General features: G+C 34.5%; 1 protein-coding gene across 1 annotated transcript in view; it reads right to left on the bottom strand.

Moving 5' to 3' along the window:
* Nucleotides 1-26,166, bottom strand: part of TMTC1 (transmembrane O-mannosyltransferase targeting cadherins 1) — a 219,893-nt gene that overhangs the window by 36,803 nt on the left and 156,924 nt on the right. Inside the window, 2 exon segments of the mRNA XM_074194798.1 lie at nucleotides 2,244-2,352; nucleotides 22,414-22,557. Of these exon segments, the coding sequence (XP_074050899.1) occupies nucleotides 2,244-2,352; nucleotides 22,414-22,557 (253 nt within the window).

Raw genomic sequence — 26,166 nt, 5'->3', positions numbered from 1 at the left:
ACAAAGAATCTATTTATAAGTGAAAAATCATTTTCTTATTGTCATATAATTTTAAGTGCTACAACAAAAAAGTATACACATGTGTGTATATATACATAAACACACAATGCCTAAACATGAATTCCATTTGGCAAAAATTATTATATATCTAAAATATGACAAGTTTTAGTTTGATAGGACTATATCTTAAATGATTATTATACTTAAAAAAGAATAATAGAAAATTTAGTCTCCACAATATTTTGACACATACTTAAAATTAAGATGACAGATTTCATGTGTATAATACTCTATATCTTGAAGAGATCATGAACAAGGGTAAAAACATCAGTTGTACAAAAATATTCATAGCAGTTCTGTTTGTGGTGGCAAAGAATTGGAAATCGAGTGAATGTCCATCATTTGGGGAATGGCTGAACAAATTGTGGTATATGTATGTTATAGAACACTATTGTTCTATTGGAAACCAGGAGGGATGGAAATTCAGAGAAGCCTGGAAAGACTTGCATGAACTGATGCTGAGCAGACCCAGAAGAACACTGTATACAATAACAGCAACATGGGGTTGATGATCAACCTTAATGGACTTGCTCATTTCATCAGTGCAATAATCAGGGACAGTTTTATGGTATCTGCGATGAAGAATACTATCTATATCCAAAGAAAGAACTGTGGAGTTTAAATAAAGACCAAAGACTATTATCTTCAATTTTTTTAAAAAAAAAGCTGTCTTAACATATTATGTAATTTTGCTCATAGATTTTATTTTTTCCTTAAAGATATGATTTTTCTCTCAACACATTCAATTTAGATCAATGCATAGCATGGAAACAATGTCAAGACTATCAGACTGCTTTCTGTGAAGGGGGGAATGAAGTTGGAGGAAAAATTGTAAAATTCAAAACATTACAAAAATGATATTACTATTGTATATAATTGGAAAACAAATAAAATATATTAAAGAGATGACATTTTAAGATAATGATTTAATAACAATAACATATTTATATATCACTTTAAAGTTTATAAAGATCTTTAATACATTATCTTTCTTTTTTCTATTTATCTATCTATCTATCTATCTATCTATCTATCTATCTATCTATCTAATTTATTTGTATCTTTAACACAATAGGGAGACTGCAAGGTACACTGGAAAGATCGCTTATTTTAGAATCAGAAAACTTGGTTCAAATCAAACCTCCAAAACATGTGAATTGGGTAAATCACTTTACCTACACAAGTCTCAGTTCCTCGTTTGTAAGATAAGGCCCTCTGAGGTCTTCCTCATCTCTCTAGCTGTGTTCCTATAATCTCATTTGATTACACAACAACTCTATGATGTAGGTGCTAGAGTATTATTATCCCTATTTTACAAATGAGGAAACTGAGATTTAGAAGTTGTGATGTACACATTTTCACACAATTAGGATGTGTTTAAGACTCCATTTCAACTCAGGTTGCCCAATTCCAAATTCAGTGCCCTTCCCACTGGATCATATTACCTTTCTTTTATCTCTTTTAATATAAAAAACTAATAGTATAAAAGGAGTAAAGTGGCAAGGAAGGTCTGGTTGCCCAAATTATCAGTATGGGCTATAGATGACCCCCAAGTAAGTCAGTTTGCTCAGTTCAGTCTTTGGATTACCTATTAATCAATATTTAATAAGTATTTTCTTTACATAGGATTATGTAAAAATATGATTATAAGTCAGTAGTAGCTTATAACCTAATAGAAGAGTAAGGGAAAACATGCACTATAATACGAGAGAGAGAGAGAGAGAGAGAGAGAGAGAGAGAGAGAGAGAGAGAGAGGAGAGAGAGATGCAAAGAAATAAGCTAAGCAAAATGCTCTGGAAAATTTGGAGAGTGAATTATTCCTTCAGTTAGGGATAGGGATGGGGAGGGGGGGCGTCAGGAAGGATTTAATGGAAGACGTGACATGTGAATTGAGTCCTGAAGAAAGGGAGGGGCTTAGAGGTAAGGATGATAATTCCATTCTAAGCAAAGACAATATGAAGCAACAAAAATTTATGTGAACTGATGTGAAATTGTTCAAGGATTTGTTGATAGATACTATCATCTATTATATTTATCAACATACATACATTTTATTAACATATTATCATATGCTAAGCAATATATTAATAAAATGTCTCTGTTGATAAACATAATTGACAATAGTATTTAATATAGATGAAATCATAGATAATTAAAGTATTGAAGGAAAAGAAATTGATTACCTGCTCAGACAACAGTGAAGCTAGGCTTGAATAGGCATCTGCAAATTCTGGACCAAATTTGATAGAATTTCTTAAAAAGACGATAGCTTCTTCTTTCTTCCCTTGGGATCTATTAATCATATGAGTAGGGGAGGAAAGAGAAAATCTTTTCATTAAATCCTGTTTATATATTTTAAGAGATTTTATTTTTTCCACAAAAACTAAATAACTAAATAAACCTTTTTCATACACACTATAGTAATTTATTACACATTTCCAAAAATTTTTTTCTATGTCCTTCTAAGAAACATTAAAATTTGAGTGGAGTTGGTTATATTCAATAATTTTTATACTTATCCTTTTCCACTGTAACTTTTGAAGCTTATTATGGATAAGTTTATCCAGATTATTAGGGAGACTTCTTAACTAGGAAGACCTGAGTTCAGAGCCTGTCTTTTACATTTACCCAGACTCTTAATTTACTCACTCTAAATGAGGATAATAATTCCTACATATACATCTCTTGGGGATATTATGAGGATTAAATGACAAATTTTAAAACTACATAAATATTATGTCTTTAAAGTAAAAGTTGTGACATCACCTCGTTAGTATGGATGGGCGGGGGGGTCCTATGACTATTACAAGTCAAGCACTGAGCACAGAGTAACAGAATATCAGAGCTGGATGGGATCAGATATTTTATTCTCTTGATTTTACACTTGTGGAAATTGCTACCTGAATTGGTGAAGTGATTTTTTACAAAAAAAATTTATTATTTTCTTTTTTCCCCATAAATTAATTTTTACTTAACTCTCCCTATTGAAAAATAATAATTAATGATTACTGTTATGATTATTTTATTGTTGTTATTGACCTCCTTGAATTAGATGTTCAAAAATGGAATTACTGGGTTGAAGATTATGAACAGTTTAGTGATTTCAATTACATAATGTGAAATTGTTTTCCAAAACAGTTGCATTAAATCCCAAAGCCCCTTAAACCCCAAATACTTCCATTTAAAAAAAATCTTTTCCAATCTGATGGATATGAAGCAAAACTTCAGGACTATTTTCTAATCAATTGCTAAATCTACCTTCACAATATCTGTTTGATCTATCTCTTCTCCATTTACAGTTGTCACTCATTGCAGTTGTCACTCTTTCTTATGGAATTGCAATAGCTTTTTAACTGGCCCTCCTGCCTCAAGTTTCTCCCTTCTCCAAACCTCCATACAGGTGCCAAAGCATTATTCCTAAAGCATGGTCATGTCAGTTCCTTCCTCTGAAAGTTCTAAAGGCTGCTCTCTACCTTTTACTGAACTGGTCATGTTTTTTTCAAAACTAATTTCCAGTATTGTAGACTAAGTTTAAACTTGATTCAAGGTTTAAAAAGTAATACACACTCATGGAATATAAAAAACATTTAAGACCAATTTTACTAATACAAGATTTTTAAAAACACCTGTTTTCAAAATTAAAAAACTATAAAATGCTCTTTTGGTAATATTTTCTTTTGGTAGAAAACTATCATATTGAACAGGAAAGGCATTTCTCTGGAGGGAAGCAATAGTTAAGACAGAAGTAATGAAGTGGTTCAGCAGATAGTCTGGAGTCAGAATGATCAGGTTTCAAATTCTGTCTCAGTCACTAGCTATGTGATTTGGGGCAAATCATTTAATCTCTGTAACTATAAAAAGGGAATATTAATAGCACATAACTCCCAGGGTTATTGTGAGGATCATATGAGATAATATTAATAAATATTAAAAATGCTTGGCATAATGTCCAGAACATATAGCTATTTGTTGCTGCTGATCTATTCTGACTCCATTACTGTTCCCACTCCCTTCCTTTACTTCCTCAGAGGGCTAAACCCCTTTATATTTCCAATCTAGTTAGCCTACTGCTTGAGCTTCATTCTGGTATATGAAGTACAATGATGACCACATAGGATAAAAAAGAAGCATAATGAGGGGGTAGTGATAATCATTTCTTCCAAACAATACCCTTAAAGGCCTTATTTACTGTTCTTATAAAACCAGTAAAAGAACTCCTAACATACCAGTAATAGCTATTAATGCCCTCTAAAATTATTTGGATTTACTATATATATATATATATATATATATATATATACATATGTATATATATATATACACACACATATATATCATGTGTATAAATATAAACATTTATATATATATACCATGTGTATAAATATAAACATTTATATATATATATGTACCATGTATATAAATACAAATTATATATTTACATATACCATGTGTATAAATGATATATTCTCCAATAGAATTTAAGTTCCTTTAGGGCAGGTATTATTTTAGTTTAGTTTTCATGTCCCTGGACCCTAGCACAGTACCAAAACACCAGAGGCACTTAATAAATACTTATTGGTTGAAAAAAAATAGAAATAAAACCTAATTCTAGGTGAGGTATTTGTTCTCCATACTGACCACCTTTTTTTTTTCTTTAAAGTAACTGTAGAGGGGTGGCTAGGTGGTGCAGTGGATAGAGCACCGGCCCTGGAGTCAGGAGTACCTGAGTTCAAATCCGACCTCAGACACTTAATGATTACCTAGCTGTGTGGCCTTGGGCAAGCCACTTAACCCCAATGCCTTGCAAAAACCTAAAAAAAAATAAAGTAACTGTAGAAACTCTATGAACACAATTCTAAAGTACTTCTCACCCAAATAAAATCAGATCTAAATAATTGGAAAAATGTCAATTGCTCATGCTTAGTTTGAGCTAATATAACAAAAATGAAAATTCTACCCAAATTAAATTATTCAGTGCTATACTAATCAAACTACCAAATAGCTCCTTAAGCAAGCTAGAAAAAAATAGTAACAAAATTCATCTGGAGCAACAAAAGGTCAAGAATCGCAAGGGAACTGATGAAAAAATGTAAAAGAAGGTGGCCTAGCTCCATTAGATCTAAAATTATTCTATAAAATGGCAGTCATCAAAACTGCCTTGTTCTGGTTAAGAAATAGTGATAGATCAGTGGATTAGGATAGGATCAGAAGAAACAGTAGTAAATGGCTACAGTAATCTGTTTGACAAACCCAAAGACATCAGTTTCTGGGATAAGAACTCACTATTTGACAAAAATTGTTGGGAAATTTGGAAAACAGCATGGCAAAAACTGGGCATTGACCTACATCTTCCAACTATACCAAAATAAGTTCAAAATGGGTACAGGATTTAGACATAAAGACCAACACTATAGATAAATTAATAGACCAAGAAATATTTTATTTATCAGATCTTATGACCAAAAATGAAATAGAGTACATTATAAACTGTAAAATGAATGTTTTTGACTAAATTAAATTAAAAAGGTTTTGCTGTAATAAAATCAATGCTGCCAAAATTAGAAAGAAAGCAGAAAGTTGGGAAACAATCTTCAAAACTAGGAGTTCTGATAAAGGTTTCATTTCTAAAATCTTTAGAGAACTGCATCAAATTTATAAGGTTGCAAGTCAGTCCCTAGTTGATAAATGATTAAATGATATGAACTGATAGTTGTCAATGAAAAAATGCTTCAAATCATTATTAGAGCTATATAAATTAAAACAACTCTAAGACATCACCTCACACCTATCAAATTAGCTAAGATGACAAAAAAGGGGAAAATGATCAATGTTGGAGAGGTTGTGGGAAGATTCAGACATTAATGCATTGCTGAAGGAGGTGTGGACTGATCCAGCCATTCTGGAGAGTAACATGTAATTATGTCCAAAGAGCAATAAAACTGTTCATACCCTTTGACCCAGCAATTCCAATTCTAGGTCTATATCCAGAAGAGATCATAAAAAATGGGAAATGTCCCACATGTTTCAAAATATTCATAGCAGGTCTTTGTGTAGTGGCAAAGAATTGAAAATTGAGGGGATGCCCATCAATTGGGGAATGGTTAAACAAGTTATATGAATATTATGGAATATTATTGTTCTATAAGAAACCATAAATGGTCAGACTCTAGAGAAGCAAGGAATGAATTACAGGATCTGATGCTAGGTGAAGGCAGTAGAACCAAGAGAACATTGTACATGTGTTAATGTGTTAACGTTAGCAACAACATTATGAGATGATCAACACTGATAGAAGCAGCTGCTCTCAGACAACCTATTAAACTGGTTATAGGCAATGCTATCCCCAACCAGAGGAAGAAAAATAAAACAAAACAAAATAAAAAATCCTTCAGAATCTGATGAACACTACTTTCATTTTTTAAAAAAAAGATATCTCTTATGTATTTCTTTCCTTTAATCCTAATTCCTCATCCTGAAAATGACTAATCATGCTTAACATAAATGTGCAAGTAAAATATTTATCTGACTGTTTTTTGCTGAGGGAAGGGGGTTGGGAAGGGCAGGTGGAAGGACATTTTGCAACCTAAAATATACAGAGGCATATAGATGAATGTTAAAAAACTTTTAGGGGCAGCTAGGTGGTGTAGTGGATAAAGCACTGGCCCTGGAGTCAGGAGTACCTGGGTTCAAATCCAGTCTCAGACACTTAATAAATACCTAGCTGTGTGGCCTTGGACAAGCCAACTTAACCCCGTTTGCCTTGCAAAAACTTAAAAAAAAACCTTTTATAACCTGTACATGGAAAAATGAAACATCAATTAAAAAAATGTGTAACCAGACAGCTAGTGGATAGTGGAAAGAACAGTGGATAGAACACCAGCCTTGGAGTCAGGCAGACATGAGTTCAAATCTAGCCTTAGACACTTAATAATTGACTAGCTGTGTGACCTTGGGCAAGCCACTTAACCACATTGCCTTAAATAAATAAAATTTTCAAAAAATGTATAAGCATGAAACAAATTAATATAATAGTCATATTTTAAAAGTAAACATAATCCCTCAACCCAACTCATCCCCCAAAGAAAGAAAAAAAGAAAAATAAAGGGGGGGGAAAAAGAGTAAGGGAGGGGAAATTACATGACAGGTCCTATCCTATGTATTTTAAAAATATTATCTCATTTGAGTTCTTAGCAACCCTGGGTGTAAATACTATTTTTATGAACATTTTATAGTTGAGGAATTTGAGGAAGAGGTTAAATTATTTGTCAAAGTTTCCATAGTAAGGGGCGGCTAGGTGGTGCAGTGGATAGAGCACCTGCCCAGGAGTCAGGAGTACCTGAGTTCAAATCCAGCCTCAGACACTTAATAATTACCTAGGTGTGTGGCCTTGGGCAAGCCACTTAACCCCATTGCCTTGCAAAAAGTAAAAACACTAAAAAAAAAAAAGTTCCCATAGTAAGTTTCTGAGACCAAATGTGAACTAAAATTTTCCTGACTGCAGATTCACTGTTCTAAATACGGTACTATCTAGATACCTCATGAGAAGATGTCTCCTTATAAAGAGGTGAGGGTTCACCAAGTGTAGGACACTGAATGTAACACCATATTTTTTATGTATTTTTCTATTTTGTTGATTTATTTTCTCTTTCTCCTTTAAAAATGCCTCATGAAAATAGCTTATAAGACAAGTGCTCATTAAGATGTTTATAATATTTTGCAAGGGATAAGAGGAAGAAAAGGATGGATAAGTATAATTGAAGTTAAAAATCAATAAAGTCTATTTTTGAGAATGTTAGATTTTAAAAGATCTATGTTTGAATAGTAACTTATTAACATTTAAATTCCCATTATAGAGCAAATTCAGTAAATTAGAATATTACATTTTTTGTTAAAGTTTTTACTATAGAGTAAAAATTGTAGTATTCTAAATCTTTGGAAAATAAGTCATTATAAGTTCTAGGAGTCATCAAGAAAAAAAAAGAGGGCTTTTTTAGAATCAGAGGATGAGATTCAAATAAAGTCCTTAATGCCTACTATCTATGTGATCTTCAGCAAGTTTACATAGGTTTTTTTCTTCATCTGTAAAAAGAGGACATTAGACTGGTTCGTCTTTTAAATCTCTTTCAGATTTGTGACTATAATATGACTACAATTCTCTTTATTCTTTTAATTGAAATGTTTTATCACTAAATTTGTTGCTGAATTGAGTTATTTCAAACTCCTATTTCATATTACCTAAAAAAGTACAGAAATTTGAAAGAATGATAAAGTTTAAAAAAGTCAGATTTCAGCTGCAGTGGGAAAATACTATGATGGTTAAAAGGGTAGGAAGATTACTTCCGTAACAGGGGAGATCACTGGCAGTTTTTCCAAATGACAACATAGCCTGGATATTTAACCATTCTCTCTCAGAAATGTTTATACAAGAGAAGAAAAATGGTAACATTCTTTTTTTTTCCTCAAAGAGAACATAAAGTCAGGAGTTCATTAAAGCACAATTATCACCCACAATGCTTCCTATACAAATTTGTCTTCTAGTCCATTAATATTTATTGCATCCAGAATGGAAAAGTACAAGGATTGTGAAAAGGTTATTTCCCTTGCAAACCAAAAGATTCCACAATGTATTTTATTTCAAAAGAATTGGCTCATGTTCAGATGAGGAGTCGAGATGATTTCCACAAAAACATGCCAATAACACATATAATGTTTTTTCAGATTTTTTTCTTTAAAATGGACCCTTGAAATTTGGAACCAAGATAAAAAACAATCAACACAATTTCACAGATAAAATGTGCCTCATTTTTCACAATAAAGCTAATTCTAGAATGTTGAGTATAAATATTTTTTTTAAATCAATGTTCGGAGGTAGACCAAGAGAGGCAGCAATCCAATCAAACTCTCTTAACATTTCCCTCCAAACAACATTAAAATAATTCCTTATATCAAATTCTGGAGTGGCAAAACCAACAAAAGGTTAAGGTGAGATGCTTTTCTAGGTTCAGACAATGTAAGTTGATAAAAGAGGTATGTGATACCTGGGAAGGGGCCAAGAAGCAACAACAGTAGTGGGTCTTGGAGGTGGTCATGACAGCAGCAATTTCAGAAGGTCTCAGAGACTCTAAGGGAGTATGAGTCAGAAAACAGGTCAGAGATTCTAGGGGAATGTTTGTTGGCATTGGGATAGCTGGCACCATTTGGCAGCCCTACTTCCAATATATATAGTTCTGAGTCGCAGTTCTAAGATACAGAGGAGTTCTTGTGGTCAGTCACAAAGGAATAGGGACCCTATTCACAGTTTCAAGGTAGAGAAGTGCACTAGTAGCTGCTAGAGAGTAAGGGACTTGATCATGGTTCCAGGGTCAAGAAAAACACAGGCACTTGCAGTTACAGAGAGCAGAGACCCTTCCTTATTAAAGGCTATCATGTTCACCGGAATAATGACCAAGCCTCCTCTCCGATCACATCACATTAGAAGCATCAAAAACTTGCAGATACCTAGAATGAGTCCAAAAACAGAAATATGAAAAAGCCTGAAACTTGGGATCTGAGGGAAAAGAATCCAAATTTGACATAAAGTTCAAAGTCAAGTAGTAGGCTAGAAAAAATGATTAAAGGAAAAAGAGCTTGGCCATATGAAGCTATTTTGCTAACAACAAAGATAAAGAAACAAATGCTGAAGAAGACAACAAAATGAAAACATCTACAAGCAAAACTTCAAAGAAAAATGCAAATTTGATACAATCCCAAGAATTCCTGGAAAAGTTAAGGAAAAAGATGAGTGGTAGAAGAAAAATTGGGGAAAGAAATGAATGATGCAGGAAAATTATGAAAAGAGAATTGATATCTGCACAAAAAGGCACAATACTGAAGAAAATTACATTTTTAAACACCAGAATAGAACAAATTATAAAGGAAGCACAAAAAAATTCACTGAAGAAGTCCCTAAAAAGCAGAATAGAACAAGTGGGAAAAGAAGAAAGCTCATTAAAGAAAATAATTCTTAAAAATTATTGCATTGCTAATAAGTATTGGACAAGTAAAAACTAATGACTCCAAGAGACAGAAAGAAGCAGTGCAAAGTCAAAAGAACGGAAAAAAATAGAAGATAATGTGAACTATCTCAATCAGGAGAAAAAAATGATCTGGAATTGACTGAAGATTGAAGAAAGATAACTTTTATTTACTTTTTCAATTACACGCAAAGATAGTTTTCATCAACAATCACTTTTAGTAAGGTTTTGAGTTTTACATTTTTTCCTCCTTCCCTCCCTTATCTCCCCTCTGTCTCTGACATAGGTTATACATATATAACTACATTAAACATATATCCATATTGATCATATTGTGAAAAAAATCAAATCAAAAAGGGGGGAAACCATAATACATAAAACAAGTTTTAAAAATTAACAATAGCGGGTGGCTAGGTGGCACAGTGAATACAGCACTGGCCCTGGAGTCAGGAGTACCTGAGCTCAAATCCGTTCTCAGACACTTAGTAATTACCTAGCTGTGTGGCCTTGGGCAAGCCACTTAACCCCATTTGCCTTACAAAAACCAAAAAATGAACAATAGCAAGCTTTGGTGTATATTCAGATGAGAAGAGATAAATTAACAATAACTGAACTACCTGAAAACCATGATTTAAGAAAGAGCCTAGACATCACATTTCAAGAAATTATTTTTTTAAACTGCCTCAATATCTTAGAGGAAAAAGATAAAATAGAAATTAAAAGAATTCACAGGTACCCTCCAGAAAGTTACCAAAGGTACCTTCCAGAAAGTTATCAAAATGAAAACTTCTGAGAACATCATAGCCAAATTCCAGAGCTCCCAGTTCAAGCAAAAATTATTTCAAGCAGTTAGAAACAATTCAAATATTGTGGAGTCACAATCAGTATCACAAAAGATTGAGTAGCTTCCATATTAAAGGAGCAAAGAGGTGGAATAATATGCCAGAAGGCAAAGGAATTAGGATTACAACAGAGAATAATTTATCTACCAAAGTGGAGTGTAATTTTTCAGGGAGGGGGAATGAAAATTTAATTAAATAGAAGACTTTCAAGAATTCCTGATGAAAAGAACAGAGCTGAATAGAAAATTTAACTTTCTAACGTAAGACTCAAAAGAATCATGAAAACATAAACTTGAAAAAGAGATCCTAAGGAACTCAATACGGTTGAACTATTTATATGTCTATATGGAAGATGATACATATTACTCCTAACAGCTTTATCATTATTAGAGAAGTTAGAAGGAATTTACAAAAACAGAGGACATAGATGTGATTTGATTATGTTGGGATGATCTAAAAAAAATGAATGGATAAGGAAGAGTGATGCACTGGGAAAGGGGGAAAGAGATAAAATGGAGAGGTAGAATGGGAAAGGTGACAGCGGCAGGCAATACTTGAACCATATTCTCATCAAAATTGGGTTTAAAGGGGGAAAATATATATAAACATTCAGTTGAGAATAGAAATTTATCTTATCCAACAGGGAAATCAGAGGGGATGGGGATAAGAAAAAGGAGAGGAGAATAATAAAGAAGAGAATAGATTAAAACAGTTGTCAGAAACAAAATAGATTTTTTTGAGAATAGGACAAAAAAAGGAGAGAAAAAGGATAAACAGAAGAAAATAGAATAAAAGAAATCATGGGGGGGGGCGGAGCCAAAATGGAGACAAGAAGGGATCTAGTCTTAGGAGCTCTCTGATAAAATTCATCAGCTAAGGACTCTAACTAAACTTTCGAGAGACAGAACCCACAGTGAGGCAGCTCTCCTACTCAAGGTAACCTGGAAAAGAGCAGAAAGGCTCTGCTCCCCGGGATCAGAGGGGCGGCCCACCAGAGGGGTGGCCCGCCAGAGCCAAAGAACTTCAGCCTCCCGGAGGCAGCCCCAGAGTGCTGGGAGCCCCAGCTCACAGCAGTGGGGCAGTCTCCTGAGCTGCACCCCGGGGAGCACCAGGCACAAAGTAGGGGAACAGCGGGGAACCTCTGCCAGAGCGAGCACCTGGAGCCCAGCCCTCAGGGCACACAGCAAGCAGGTTGGTCTTTCCCCAGCCATGACCCAGGAAAAAGAAGCAGGAGGAGCTGGTAAGCAGGAGCCCCCAGGGCATGAGTCCATTGAGCTGAGGGAGGGGAGTGAAGAGAGACGGCAGAGTTCTGTCCTCTGCCTCTGGAACAGGACTCTGGGGCTCTGACCACATTCAGATCCTGATCACAGTCTAGGCCCCCCCATAGAACAGCAGGGGGCCCCCCCCCCACCTCAGCCCCTTGGCAGAGGGGGGCGCATATGGTCATTCACAGACCAGGAGGGAGGACAGAGCCTCACACACTGAGACCCTTGTGGGAGTGTCCCAAAAGCTCAAGAAACACCCCAAACCAGGCCCAGGCTGGGAAAATGAGCAAGCAGAGAAACAAAAAGAAGACTATTGAGAAATATTTTGCAAATGAGCCCAAGAAGGATCAAAATACTCAGTCTGAAGATGAGGAAGCACAAACTCCTGCATCTAAAGACTCCAAGAAAAACAGAAATTGGGCTCAGGCTATGACAGAGCTCAAAAAAGACTTTGAAAATCAAATGAGGGAGTTGGAAGAAAAACTGGGAAAAGAAAGGAGAGAGATGCAGGAAAAACATGAAAATGAAGTCAGCAGCTTAGTCAAGGAAATCCAAAAAAATGCTGAAGAAAATAGCATGCTAAAAACCAGTTTAGGTCAAATGGATAAAACAGTTCAAAAAGTTATTGAGGAGAAGAATGCTTTAAAAAGCAAAATTGGCCAGATGGAAAAAGAGATAAGAAAACTCTCTGAGGAGAACAAATCCTTCAGAAAAAGAATAGAATTCAGGGAGATCGATAAATTTAACAGAAATCAGGAATCAAAACCCTTCAAAACAAAAAAAAATGACAAATTAGAAGAAAATGTGAAATATCTCATGGAAAAAACAACTGATATGGAAAACAGACTTAGGAAAGATAATTTAAAAATTATTGGAATACCTGAAAGTCATGATCAGGAAAAGAGCCTTGACATCATTTTCAAAGAATTACTACAGGAAAATTGCCCTGATATTCTAGAAGCAGAGGGCAAAATAGAAATGGGGAGAATCCACCAATCCCCCAGAGAAAGAGATCCCAAAAAACCAACCCCTACGAATATTATAGCCAAGTTCCAGAACTCCCAAGCAGCCAGAAGGACACAGTTCAAATATCGTGGAGCTGCAGTCAGGATCACACAGGACTTAGCAGCAGCTACATTGGAAGCTCGTAGGGCTTGGGATACAATATACTGGAAGGCAAGAGAGCTTAGAATGCAGCCAAGAATGAACTACCCAGCAAGGCTGAATGTCCTCTTCCAGGGAAAAAAGATGGACTTTCAATGGACCAGGGGAATTTCAAATGTTCCTTTTGGAATGGCCAGACCTGAACAGAAGGTTTGATCTTCAGATACAGGACTCAGGTGAAGCATGGAGATTGGAGGAGAGGGGGGAAATATGAGGGACTTAATGAGGATGAACTGCATGTATTCCTGCATAGAAAAATGATACTGATAATACTCATATGAACCTTCTCAGTTAATAGAGCAGGTAGAGAGAGCTTTTATAGTTGAAGCACAGGAGAAAGCTGAATTCAAAGATAAAATATGGTGTAAAAATGGAGTCAATAGAAAAAAAGCGAAATGGAATGGGAGAAAGAAAAAGGAGAGGGGGAATAGTCCAAGATATTTCACATAAGATTTTTTTTATTACAATGAGCTATTGTAATGATATGGAAGGGGGGAGGCAAGGGGGAATGAGGGAAACTTTGCTCTCATCAGAGATGGCTAGGAGAGGAAACAGCAAATATACTCAATGGGGTATAGACATCTGGAGTAAGAAGGAGGGGGGAGCAGGGGGAAGGGGGGGTTATGTGAGTGATGGAGGAGAGGATGGACCATGCGGGGAGAGTGGCCAGATATAACACATTTTCTTTCTTACTTCTTGCAAGGGGCTGGGATTGGAAGGCCTGCCCAGGACCACAGGGCCAGGTGGATTCTGGGCCTAAGGGGTGGTATGGGGGCTCAGGGCTTCTTGGCCCCAGGACCAGGGATCTGTCTGCTGCGCCACTCAGCGACCCTACAACAGAGTCATAGTCAAAGGAGAGAGAAAATAGAGTACATGGTAGTGGAGAACAAAGAAAGGAGGGAGTTGCAATCAGCAATGGCAACATTGGAAAAATATGGAAGTAACTTTTGTGATGGACTTATCATAAAGAATGAGATCCACCCATGACAGAGTTGTTGGTGTTGGAACAAAGACTCAAACACATTTTTTGTTATTATTATTTGGGGGAGGGTGCAGGGCAAGTGGGGCTGGATGGCCTGCCTGGGGCCACATAATGGGGTGATCTTTGGGTGTCTGGGGCCGGATTTGGACCCAGGTGCTCCTGGCTCAAGGGCCAATGCTCTGTCTGCCACCCCCACTATTATTACTATTTTATTTTATTTTGGGTCTTTTTTTTCTCTTTTTTTTTTTTTGTTTTTTGCAGGGCAGTGGGGATCGGGTGGCTTGCATGTCACACGGCTGGGTGATTGTTGGGTTTACGAGGCTGGATATGGACTTGGGTGCTCGTGGCTCCAGGGCTGGTGCTTTGTCCATTGCGTCACCTGGCCATACCTACAATTATTACTATTATTATTTTTTTATTTTAATTTTTTTCTCTCCCCTTTACTTTTTTCGCCCAAGCAAGTCTATATTCATGGGGGAGGAGAGGTATTTTGTTTACTTTGTAAACAAGAATATTTTATTAATGTAAAAAAACATTTGTACAAAATGAGAATAAAAAATAAATTTAAAAGGAAAAAAAAGAAATCATAATGGAATATGAATAAGATGAGTTCATCCATAAGAAATCAGAGTTTAAATAAGGGGCTGGGGCAAAATCTATTAAACTTCAGCTAAAGTAAGTAGGCAGGTCTCAGAGAAAGCAAAAGCAGAAATGAGAAATATAAATTAAAACAACTCTGAAGTGCCACCTCACACCTATCAGAAATAACAAATTCTAGAGTAAATGAGGGAAAATTGATAAACTAATGAACCTCTGCTATTGGAAACTGATCCAACCATTCTGAGGAACACATTGGAATTATTCCCCAAATGCTATCAAAACTGTGCAAAGCCTTTGACCCAGCAATACTAACACTATGTCTGTACCCTAAAGAGGTAAAACAATATTGTGGCTTCTAAGTGTTTAAAAAAAATACTTATGCTAAAAGTCAGTTAATGAAGAATGTTTCTGAATGGTTCCACTTTATTTCCTTTTTTAATTTGCTTAAAATAAAGCCACTCAATGTCTAATTTAAAAAGAAAAAGAAAAAGGGAAAGGATCTAGATGTGCAAAAATATGTAAGATAGCTCCTTTTATGGTGCCAAAGAACTGGAAATTGAGAGGTTTCCCATTAACTAGTCAGTGAATGCCTAAACAAGTTGTGGAATATGATTATGATGAAGAATCACTTTGCTAAAAGAAATGATAAAGTGGGTTAGTTTCAGGAAAACATGGGAAGAACTATATGAGCTGACATTAGCTGAACTAACTGATAACTGATGTTAACTAATAATAGCTGATGGTAAGTAACCAAAGTAGCAGAACTAGAATATCACTCTCCACAGTACACAATCACAGCAATGATCACCAATGGAAAGTCTTAGCTATTCTGATCAATTACAATGATTCAAGATAATTCCAAAAGACTCATGATAAAAAAAATGTTATCCACTTCTAGATAGAGAACTGCCAGATCTTGAGTGCAAATTGAAGTATAAATTTCTCACTTTCTTGCTTTTTTTTTTTTGGTTATACATGATTTCTCATGTCTAACTGATATAATGTTGTTTGTCTTTTCAGTGGATGAAGGGGACGTTGAAGGAAGCTCTCTTTGGAACTTAAAATTTAAATAAAAAATGTTAGAAATAAATAACAAAAATGTTAAATATCAATGTTAAAAATGGACCACGAATATTCTTTATTAAAGAAAAATCTTACAGACCTTATATAAAGTGAATTCTTCCTTTTTTGTACTTTTGAATACAGTGCTTTCTTTAAAGCAAGAATACTTTTACTCAAGTATAAAGTTCTATAGCTAGATTTAAGATTCTATTTTAAAAAAGTAGTTAGTTACCTACTTCTCTTCTCACCTACAAAGGCATAGCAGAAGTCTTCAAGTTTCTCCATGGAGAGGGATGGGTGGGGTCTGGTGACCTTCCCTAAACTCACTTCATAACAGTTTTGAATACACAGCCACTAAAGTATTTTCCACCTAGGAGAGTCTGAAACTGGATCTCAGAGTCCTAGCTACACAATTTCTTTTAGTTCCATTCCATGTTGTTTGTTCTCATCTTTTAGTTGGTGGTCATCTTATCCTCCAGTTTATTATGGATATAATGAAACCAGCTCCCATGCCAACTGAAACTTCTTGAACTAAGCAATCTCCAGGATGAGACAAGATCATTTTAGGATTACTATTTGATTGTCTGTGATCAGGAAAAAAGCACAAATCAAGGGTTTTCAGTTCCAAATATAATGTATGAGGGTGTGTGTGTGTATGCATGTATATGTATATATATATACATGTATGTTATGTAAAATATATTTTATATATGATTTTATCTCTATAATCTATATAACGTGTAATATTATATATGCATATATATGGAATTTAATAACTACTAATCATTGTCTGTGTGATTAAAGAGAGACTTGATAAAAGGGTTTGGATCTTGGCAGAGGAAGAAACATTTCTACTTCAGTTGAAGGACAGGGCAGATTGCACATCCAGTAACTATTAAGTCAAATGAAATGGAGACATACTAACAGTATAATTAAGCATGTACAAGCTTGAATGAATAGAAGAGTCCATAAGAAGGGGGGAAATTAATAACATAAATGTAAATTAACTCTTAATTCTAGAAGAGTTAAATCCTTGAGATAAAAGTGATGAAAGCCCAGGAGAGGGATCATCTATGGCATGTGTGAGAACCACTACTAAGAGCTACAAGGGACAAGTTTTTTAATTGATGATTTTTCTTTCTTTGTTTCACAAAATCATTTTTTCCTAGAATCTCAATCTCAATCTCTCTCCCTCTCTTTCTCCCTCCCTCCCTCCCTCCCTCCTCGATATCCTTCCCATATAACAAATAGTATTTTTAAAGAAAAAAAGAAAGCATCAGCATAGCCTATCAATACATGGGGGAAAGAAAGCCCAAAATCATGTGCAATGTGCAGCATGTTCTGTGAAGGGTTGGGCTGAATGTTTTCAGTCATCTCTTCATTTGAGTTATCCTTGGTCTTGACATTTTTACTATTCACTTTTGGTTGTTTTGATTGTGGTTGCACTTTCCATTTATGTTGCTGTGGACATTGTATTTATCAATCTCTTGGCTCTGACTTAATTCATGTAGCTCTTTTCCTTGCTTCTCTGTATGCATCACCCACATAATTTCTTACAGCATAATAAATTCCATCATATTCATGTATTATTATTTATTTAGCCATTCCCTGATCAATGGACATCTACTTGCTTTCCAATTCTTTGCTATCACCAAAAGTGCTGTTATATAAGGACTACAACTAGCTGGATTGATACATGCTTAATTATACTATTAGTATGTCTCCATTTCATTTTAATTAATAGTTATATGTATCAACTTAATAGTTACTGTATCATGTATCAATTGCTCAGGAGTAGATCAAACTTCTAATAAAAATGACATTTCTACCTTTTTGCCCAATTAGAATTATTTTTTCTAATTTACAGGTCACACCATTGTTTTTTTCTTTATTTTTCTCTATATCTCTTTTCTCTAAAGTTTCTAAGTATCAAGTTTTAACTCCTCTATTTCAAATATTTAACACCTCTATTTCATTTTTATGTTAGTACATAGTCTTACACCAAATAAACATTTCAAGCACACCGCCAATGTTCCAGTCACAGTGCAAAGAGCTAGCAAACCAAAGAAAGGCAAAAACTGTCCCTGCCGTCAGAGTTAACCATACAACAAGAAAACACCATGCAAACAACTATGTGTAAATAGGATTTATGCAGGAGAAATTGGAGACAATGTCAGTGTGAAGGTGATGCAAGGAGTTATGAAAATATAATGCAGAGAATTATGGATAAAAGATTTGTAATTACAGATTTTGTAATCTTTTACACAGTTACATTTTGTAAAAATATTAATATAAATTGCCCAGGTTAAATGAAGAGATTAAATACCTAAATAACCCTATCTCAGGAAAAGAAAATTCAACAAGACATCATTGTACTCCCTAAGAAAAAATCTCCAGGGCCTGATGGATTCACAAGTGAACTCTATCAAACATTTAAGGAACAATTGGTTCCAATTCTATATAAACTCTTTGGAAAAATAGGTGAAGACTGAACTCTGCCTAACTCTTTTCTACAAAAACAATATGGTACTAATACCTAAGCCAGGAAGAGTTAAAACAGAAAAAGAAAATTATAGGCCTATCTCCCTGATGAATATAGATGTACAAATCTTAAATAAAATCTTAGCAAAATGATTACAACAAGTTTATCACTAGGATAATACACTATGACCAAGTAGGATTTATCCTGGGAATGTACGGTTGGTTCAATATTAGGAAAACTGTTAGTATAATTAATTATATCAATAACAAACCTATCAGAAATCATAATATTATATCAACAGATGCTGAAAAAGCTTTTAAGAAAATACAGCACCCATTCCTACTAAGAACACTAGAGAGTGTAGGAATAAATGGATTGTTCCTTAGAATAATAAGCAGTATCTATCTGAAACCATCAACAAGCATTACATGCAACAGAGACAGGCTGAAGGCATTCCCAATAAAATCAGGGATGAAACAAGGATGCCTAGTATCACCACTACTATTCAATATTGTATTAGAAATGTTAGCTTCAGCAATAGGAGAAGAAAAAGAAATTGAAGGAATTAGAATTGGGAAGGAAGAGACAAAACTCTCACTCTTTGCAGATGACATGATGGTATACCTAAATAATCATCTAAAAAACTACAAAGAAATAATTAGCAGCTTTAGTACAGTCTCAAGATATAAAATAAATCCTCATAAATCCTCAACATTTCTATATATGACTAGCAAGACACAGCAGAAAGAACTAGAAAGAGAAATCCCATTCAAAATACCTGGGAATCTATCAGCCAAGGCAGACTCAAAAACTTTTTGAAAGCAATTACAAAACACTTCTCACACAAATAAAAATCAGATTTAAATAACTGGACAAACATCAACAGTCCATGGATATGTCTAGCTAATATAATAAAAATGACAATTCTACCAAAACTAAACTACCTGTTTATTATTTTATTTATTTCCCTACCAATCAAAATTCCAAAAAATTACTTTAATGACTTAGAAAAAGTTGTAAGTAAATTTATATGGAGAAATTAAAAAGTCAAGAATTTCCAGGGATTCAATGAAAAAAAGTGCAAAAGAAAGTGCTTTAGCCTTACCCGATCTAAAATTATATTATAAAGCATTAGTCATTAAAACTGTCTGATACTGGCTAAGAAATAGAGTGGTGGATCAGTGGAATACATTAGGTAAAATATCAGGAAATGATTATAGTAATCTATGGTTTGATAAAATAAGAGTGCAGCTATCAGGATAAAAACTGTCTCTTAGATAAAAACTGTTGGGAAAATTGGAAGTTAGTATGGAAGAAACTTAGATTAGACTAACACCTCATACCCTATACCAAGATAAGATCAAACAGGATCTAGACATTAAAAACAATATTATAAACAAACTAGAAGATCAAGGAATAGTTTACCTATCGGATTTATGGAAAGGGAAGCAGTTTATGACCAAGGAAGAGATGGAGAAAATCATTAAAACAAACTAGATAATTTTGATTACATTAAATTAAAAAGCTTTTGCACTGTAACCAAGATCAAAAGAAATGTAGTAAATTGGGAAACAATTTTTACAACTAGTATTTATGACAAAGGATTCATTTCTAAAATAGACAGAGAACTGAGTCAAAGTTTCAAAAACAAAAACAAGCCATTCCCCAATTGACAAATGGTTAAAGGATATGCAAAGGCAATTACAGATGAGGAAATCAAAGTGATCCACAGTCATATGAAAAATTGCTCTAAGTCACTACCTATAAGAGAAATGCAAATTAAAACAGCTCTGAGGTACTACCTCACATCTCTCAGACTAGCCGGTATGGCCAGAAAGGACAATGATCTATGTTGGAAGGGATGTGGAAAATCTTGGACAATGTTGGTGAAGCTGTGAACTCATCCAATCTTTCTGGAGAGCAGTTTGGAATTGCGCCCAAAGGGCTAAATGTGCATTCTCTTTGATCCAGCAATACTACTACTGGGTCTATACCCTGGAGAGATTATTAAAAAGGGTTAAAAACATCATCTATACAAAAATGTTCATAGCAGCTCTATTTGTAGTGGCAAAGAAATGGAAACTGAGGGAATGTCCATCAATTGGGGAATGACTTAACAAACTGTGGTATATGTATGTCATGGAACACTATTGTTCTATTAGAAACCAGGAGGGATGTGAATTCAGGGAAGCCTGGAATGATTTGCATGAATTGATGCTGAAGAAGATGAGCAGAAACAGAAAAACATTCCACATTCTAACAGCAACATGGGGGGTGATGATCAACCTTGATGGACTTGCTCATTCCATCAGCAACAATCAAAGACAATTTTGCGTTATCTGTGATGGAGAATACCATCTGCATCCAGAGAAAGAATTGTGGAGTTTAAACAAAGACCAAAGACTATTACCTTTAACTTAGGAAAAAAACTGTTATCTTATTATGTAATTTTGCTATCTCTTATACTTTATTTTTCTTCCTTAAGTATATGATTTCTCTCTCATAACATTCAAGTTAGATCAATATATACCATGGAAACAATGTAAAGACTAACAACCTGCATTCTGTGGTGGGGCGGGAGAGAAGCAAGATTAGGGGAAAAATTGGAAAACTCAAAAATAAATAAAGTTTTTCTAAAAAAATAAATGAAGTTGGTGGTGAAATTTTGCACCAAAGCAATTACAGTATAAGGGAAAATTAAAAAAAAAAACATGTGAGTGAAGAATGAAGGTAATCACTTAAGTTGGGAGACTGGGTGACCAGAAGGATATTGGTGCCCTTAACACTAACAGGAAGTTGGGAAGGGGTAAAGATTTGGGAGGAAAGATTGAATTCTATTTTGGACATATTAAATAAATCTCTGTGACATCCAGTTCAGATGGCCAACAGGCAGTTGCAAATGTGAGATTTTTTTCCTTTAGCCTACCTCTTAGCAATATCTGAATTAAGGAATGCTGAATGGAAAAAAAATTCATGTGATGGGAGTCACTCTGTGCTTTTCTTGGAAAAAGTGATCTTATAGAAAATTTTCCCAGATAAATCCAACATAAGCTCTTTCTTACTTACCACAGACATGTTCTTTAATGACATTCTTTCAGTTCCTTTCCAAGGAGACACTTCCCCCCACCTACTTCCTTCATTTAATCCCACTTTTCACTGAAACTGATATAAACAACTCCATCATCAACTGTTAAGCAGAAAGATAGGTGACTATTGGAACATTGTTGCTTTACTGCTGTATTGGGAATTGTTTCCATGATAGGTGCTACGAAATGCACAAGGTTTTCTATTGAAAATTTTAACACCTAAATCATTTACTCTAGGAATAGGTTATGTTGCTCTAACTAAAATAGCATTAAATGAAGAACTGGACATAAAATGGATGCCAACCAATTGGGGAATGGCTGAACAAGTTGTAGTAATGAAAATGCATGACTAGTATTCTTCAGTAATTTGAAAAAACATCAGAAATCTTATATGAACTGAGAAAGAAGAAAGGGTAAAACTAAGTTAACAATGAAAAAAATATTAAAATGAAGTCAAAATCTGCATAATTTTGTAACCAAACTTCATCCTGGAGAACCAGAAAGACAATATACCTCCCACCTCCCAATAAAAGGTGGAGGATGAACACAAGCAAAAGATCACAACCACAGTCAGACAGGGCATAATAATAACACAATGACTTCATCAATTTTTAATGCTCACCTCTTTTTCTTTGACACAAAAAAGAGTATAATTTACTTTTATCAGGCAGTAGAGAAATGGTATGTCCCAAAATTATGTAATGTGAACCTTAAAAATCATTAATAAAATACAAAACTGTATACAATTATATTATACACATCCTCATATATCTCTGTATATATGTTAAATAGTGTTAAAAAGAAAAAGAATCATTAAATTCATAGTCACTTAATTTCTGACAGAATGTTCAACTTACTTTAGCAGGTTTCCAAGATTAAAAAGAGCTCGGTTATGCTGTGGGTTTAACTGTAGAGCCTTTTGATAGTATTCCTTTGCTTCTGTTCTGTCTTTTGTCAGTGTTCCAAGATTATTCAGGGCACTTGCATGATGGGGATACAATCTGGGAAAGTAGAAATTTTGAGCCATAGTATTAAAAAATGATAATCAGTCAGGTAAAGTAAACTTTCTTCTCTTTCCATATTCTCCTGCTAAAATCATACATGGAAATTGTCTTTTTCTTCCTTTCAGTAAAGCTGTTTCATAAATATTCCTATAAAATTGGGTTAAAATAGATCTTTAAGATTGTTTAATTAGATTTCTTATTTCATAGGTGAAGAAACTAAAGTTCAGGGAGGTGAAACAATTTGCCAAAAACCACATAACTAATTAATACAAATCTTTTTCTCTTTTTAATATCACCACTTTGGATATCAATACTACATTTCAGAGAAGATATTTCAGAGGATCTTATTGTTTCTTCTTTTTGTAAATAGCATATGTATTATCAGAATTAACTGAGTTTTGTTTGAATTTCAATAAATTCTTTTATAAAACCATCTATTTCTCTCAGTTTTGTACTAACTGCAAATTTCACGAGTATACCATCTATGATTATATTCAAATCATCTCTGGTTTTATTCAAATTGATTAAAATGTTAAACTGCATGTGGTCAAATATGGATTCCCATGGTCCTCTATAAGAGATCTCTTGCTACACTGGCATTGAACTATTAACAACTACTCTTTGAATCCACTGATTCAACCAATTCTGAATCCAACCAAGTATCTTCTGTGTGTATTAGTCATTTAGATTTCTAGAAACATGCAAGAGAAATACCTTAGTTCAGTGACATTGATTATTAATATCAAACAAGACAAAAAAACTGATAGATATGATCACCAAAGATGTCACCATAATCCAGGTGAGAGAACAAATTGAAAAAATGATAAGGAACTCCAGGTGCTCCCACATATGGATAAAATTCTGTTTATTATCCTAGAATATCTCAATGTATCCCAAATGAAATCCAGTCACTTAAAAGAGGTCTGTCTGACAAGAAAAATGTTATTATACAGACTACAGTGAGAAGTTGAATGGGGAGCCTCATCCATCAATGTACAGACACTGGGAAGGAACAATCAGTTGAACTCATAATTCACCAAGAGGAAGAGAAAAGATTTGATTTGATTTTTGAATGCCTTTATAATTTTTGAAATTATATGTATATTAGCATATAATTGTACAATAGTTTAATGACATAAAATGAGTGGAGTTTTACCCTTGCCTCTTGAATTAACTCTCTCAATGGGATATTTCTAAGCAAGTAGCTCTACTACCAGAAAAAAAATTCACTTTTTCCCAAGAAAGGGAAGTTTTACCTTATCTGAACAGTTATTCTTTTTGTCTTTTTCAGATTTTGCAAGGCAAGGGGGTTAAATGACTTGCCCACAGTCACACAGCTAGATAATTATTAAGTGTATGAGGCTGGATTTGAACTCAAGTCCTTGGGGTGGCTAGGTGGTGCAGTGAATAGAGTACCAGTCCTGGAGTCAGGAGTACCTGAGTTCAAATCTAGTCTCAGACACTTAATAATGACTTAGCTGTGTGGCCTTGGGCAAGTCACTTAATCCCATTGCCTTGAAAAAAAACAAACTTGAACTCAAGTCCTCCAGGGCCAGTGCTCTAGCTACTGCACCACCTAGCTGCTCTTAACTCCTTATCTGATGGCTTTCTTTTCAATTCATCAAATAACTGATTTTGTTCAGGGTTTAGCTATTTAAAGCCTCTCAGTTTTCATCTCAGCCATTTTGACTCTGAAAAAAGTGTTTAATATTTCATGAGGGATCACTGGATATCATCAGCATGGTATCACATTAATAATTTCTTATTTCTGACTACATCATTGATTACATTATCTAGTCTGTGGATGGTGAAAGAATTAAATGCTTCTGCCATATGTGCAAGTCTTTTAAAAGAAAGATTTATGCCTCTTAAATACCTCTAAAACTACAACCTATCCCTTATCAACCAACCAAGATAAATTTAATTTGAGAACAGGAGGAACTATCAGGTTTCTATTAAAATCAAGATAAATGATGCTAAATTACACAGATTTGTCAGACCATATGAAAGCTTAGTTATCCATTTAAAGAGGAGATTATGTCAGGCTATCAGGAAAAGAAAATCAGCTGAAACTAGATTTATGCCAATATGGTTCTGTTGCTTCTCTATTAAAATCCCTAACAAGTAAAGCATGTCTACTTTTCCCTACCACAATAATTATATCTGCTGCTAGAATGTTCTAAATGAACTTTTCTTTTAAATTTAAGGCAATGGGGTTAAGTGACTTGCCCAAGGTCACACAGCTAAGCAATTATTAAGTGTCTGAGGCCACAATTGAACTCAGAACCACCTAGCTGCCCCCTAAATGGATTTCTTTTCAGAGACAATGCTAATTATGGATGGTTAAGATATATATGATTTGGAGCATATTCTCATTCTGGTCCTTTTACCATATTTAATCTTTGCCAAAGAAAAGTTTCTATCAGAAACACTCAAAATAATGATTTATTTCCCTTAACAATGGTTAGAGTTCATTACCAGCTTGAGCCCAATGCAGAAGTGTTTTTTGTGTGAAATAAAACATGTCAATACCATTTTAATAAACAAACAAAACTTAAGGTGTGCTATACATGAAGAAAGAAAGGGAAATTCTGCATAATACTTACTCCTTGATGGCATATCATAAGAGTTAGAATGTGTTGAAAAAGATTTTAAAAATAAAGTCTGATCTTTTTGTTACTTTCCAAGACTTTGGAGCCCTTGAAATAAATATCTGAGATGAAACTAATTCTAAGGTAAAGTCAGACAAAATTCAGAAAGAACTCTCATAATGGGGTCCACTTGCTACTAAATTTTTTGCCATAAAATGTTAGTTAAGAATATTATGGGGGCAGCTAGATGGTGCCGTGGATAGAGCACCAGCCCTGGAGTCAGGAGGACCTGAGTTCAAATCCAGCCTCAGACACTTAATAATTATCTAGCTGTGTGGCCTTGGGCAAGCCACTTAACCCCATTTGCCTTGCAAAAACCCTAAAAAAATATATTATGCAGCATATATTCTCCATATCAATTCCATGCTATACTTATGTCATTTATTCCCACTCATAATCACACTAAATTTGAAATAGTCAGGTGCTTTGAAACTAACTACAGAATTGTACTCTTCTCAAAAACTGGGAGGAAAAATATTGACACTGATAAAACAACAATGTATGGAAGAAAGGAGAGATAATGTGAGCATTCTAAGATAGAGTTTTAATAGGGTTTTTTGGTGGTTGGGGTGGGGTTGGTCATTGATAATGATAATGGTCTGTAAGCATGTATGCTTATATGTATGTCTGTAAGCATGTATGCTAGGTAGCCAATTAGGTAAAAATTGCTGTGTCCCATTTAATGAAATGCAAACACTGCACTGATTATCAAAAAAATGAATTTCATATAAATGAATTCTTCAACAAGATGACAGGAGTCTTTCACAAATTTTAGATGTTTTCCTGTGTCATACCCTCTTGAGGGTATGCTCAGTTAACATTTTAATCAAGCTCATGGAAACCTGCTTTTCTTCATCAAGGATGGAGGGACTATTTCTTTCAATTCAAAAACAAGCACAAATATCCTCTGATTGCTTCTTGTAAGTGATAACTTTGTTACCATTTTGCATGTTTA

This window comes from Macrotis lagotis, chromosome 7 (assembly GCF_037893015.1).
Source record: "Macrotis lagotis isolate mMagLag1 chromosome 7, bilby.v1.9.chrom.fasta, whole genome shotgun sequence".
NCBI classification, from domain to species: domain Eukaryota; kingdom Metazoa; phylum Chordata; class Mammalia; order Peramelemorphia; family Peramelidae; genus Macrotis; species Macrotis lagotis.
Note: the sequence above shows the minus strand (reverse complement) of the source record. Positions and strands in the feature narration are given on the sequence as shown.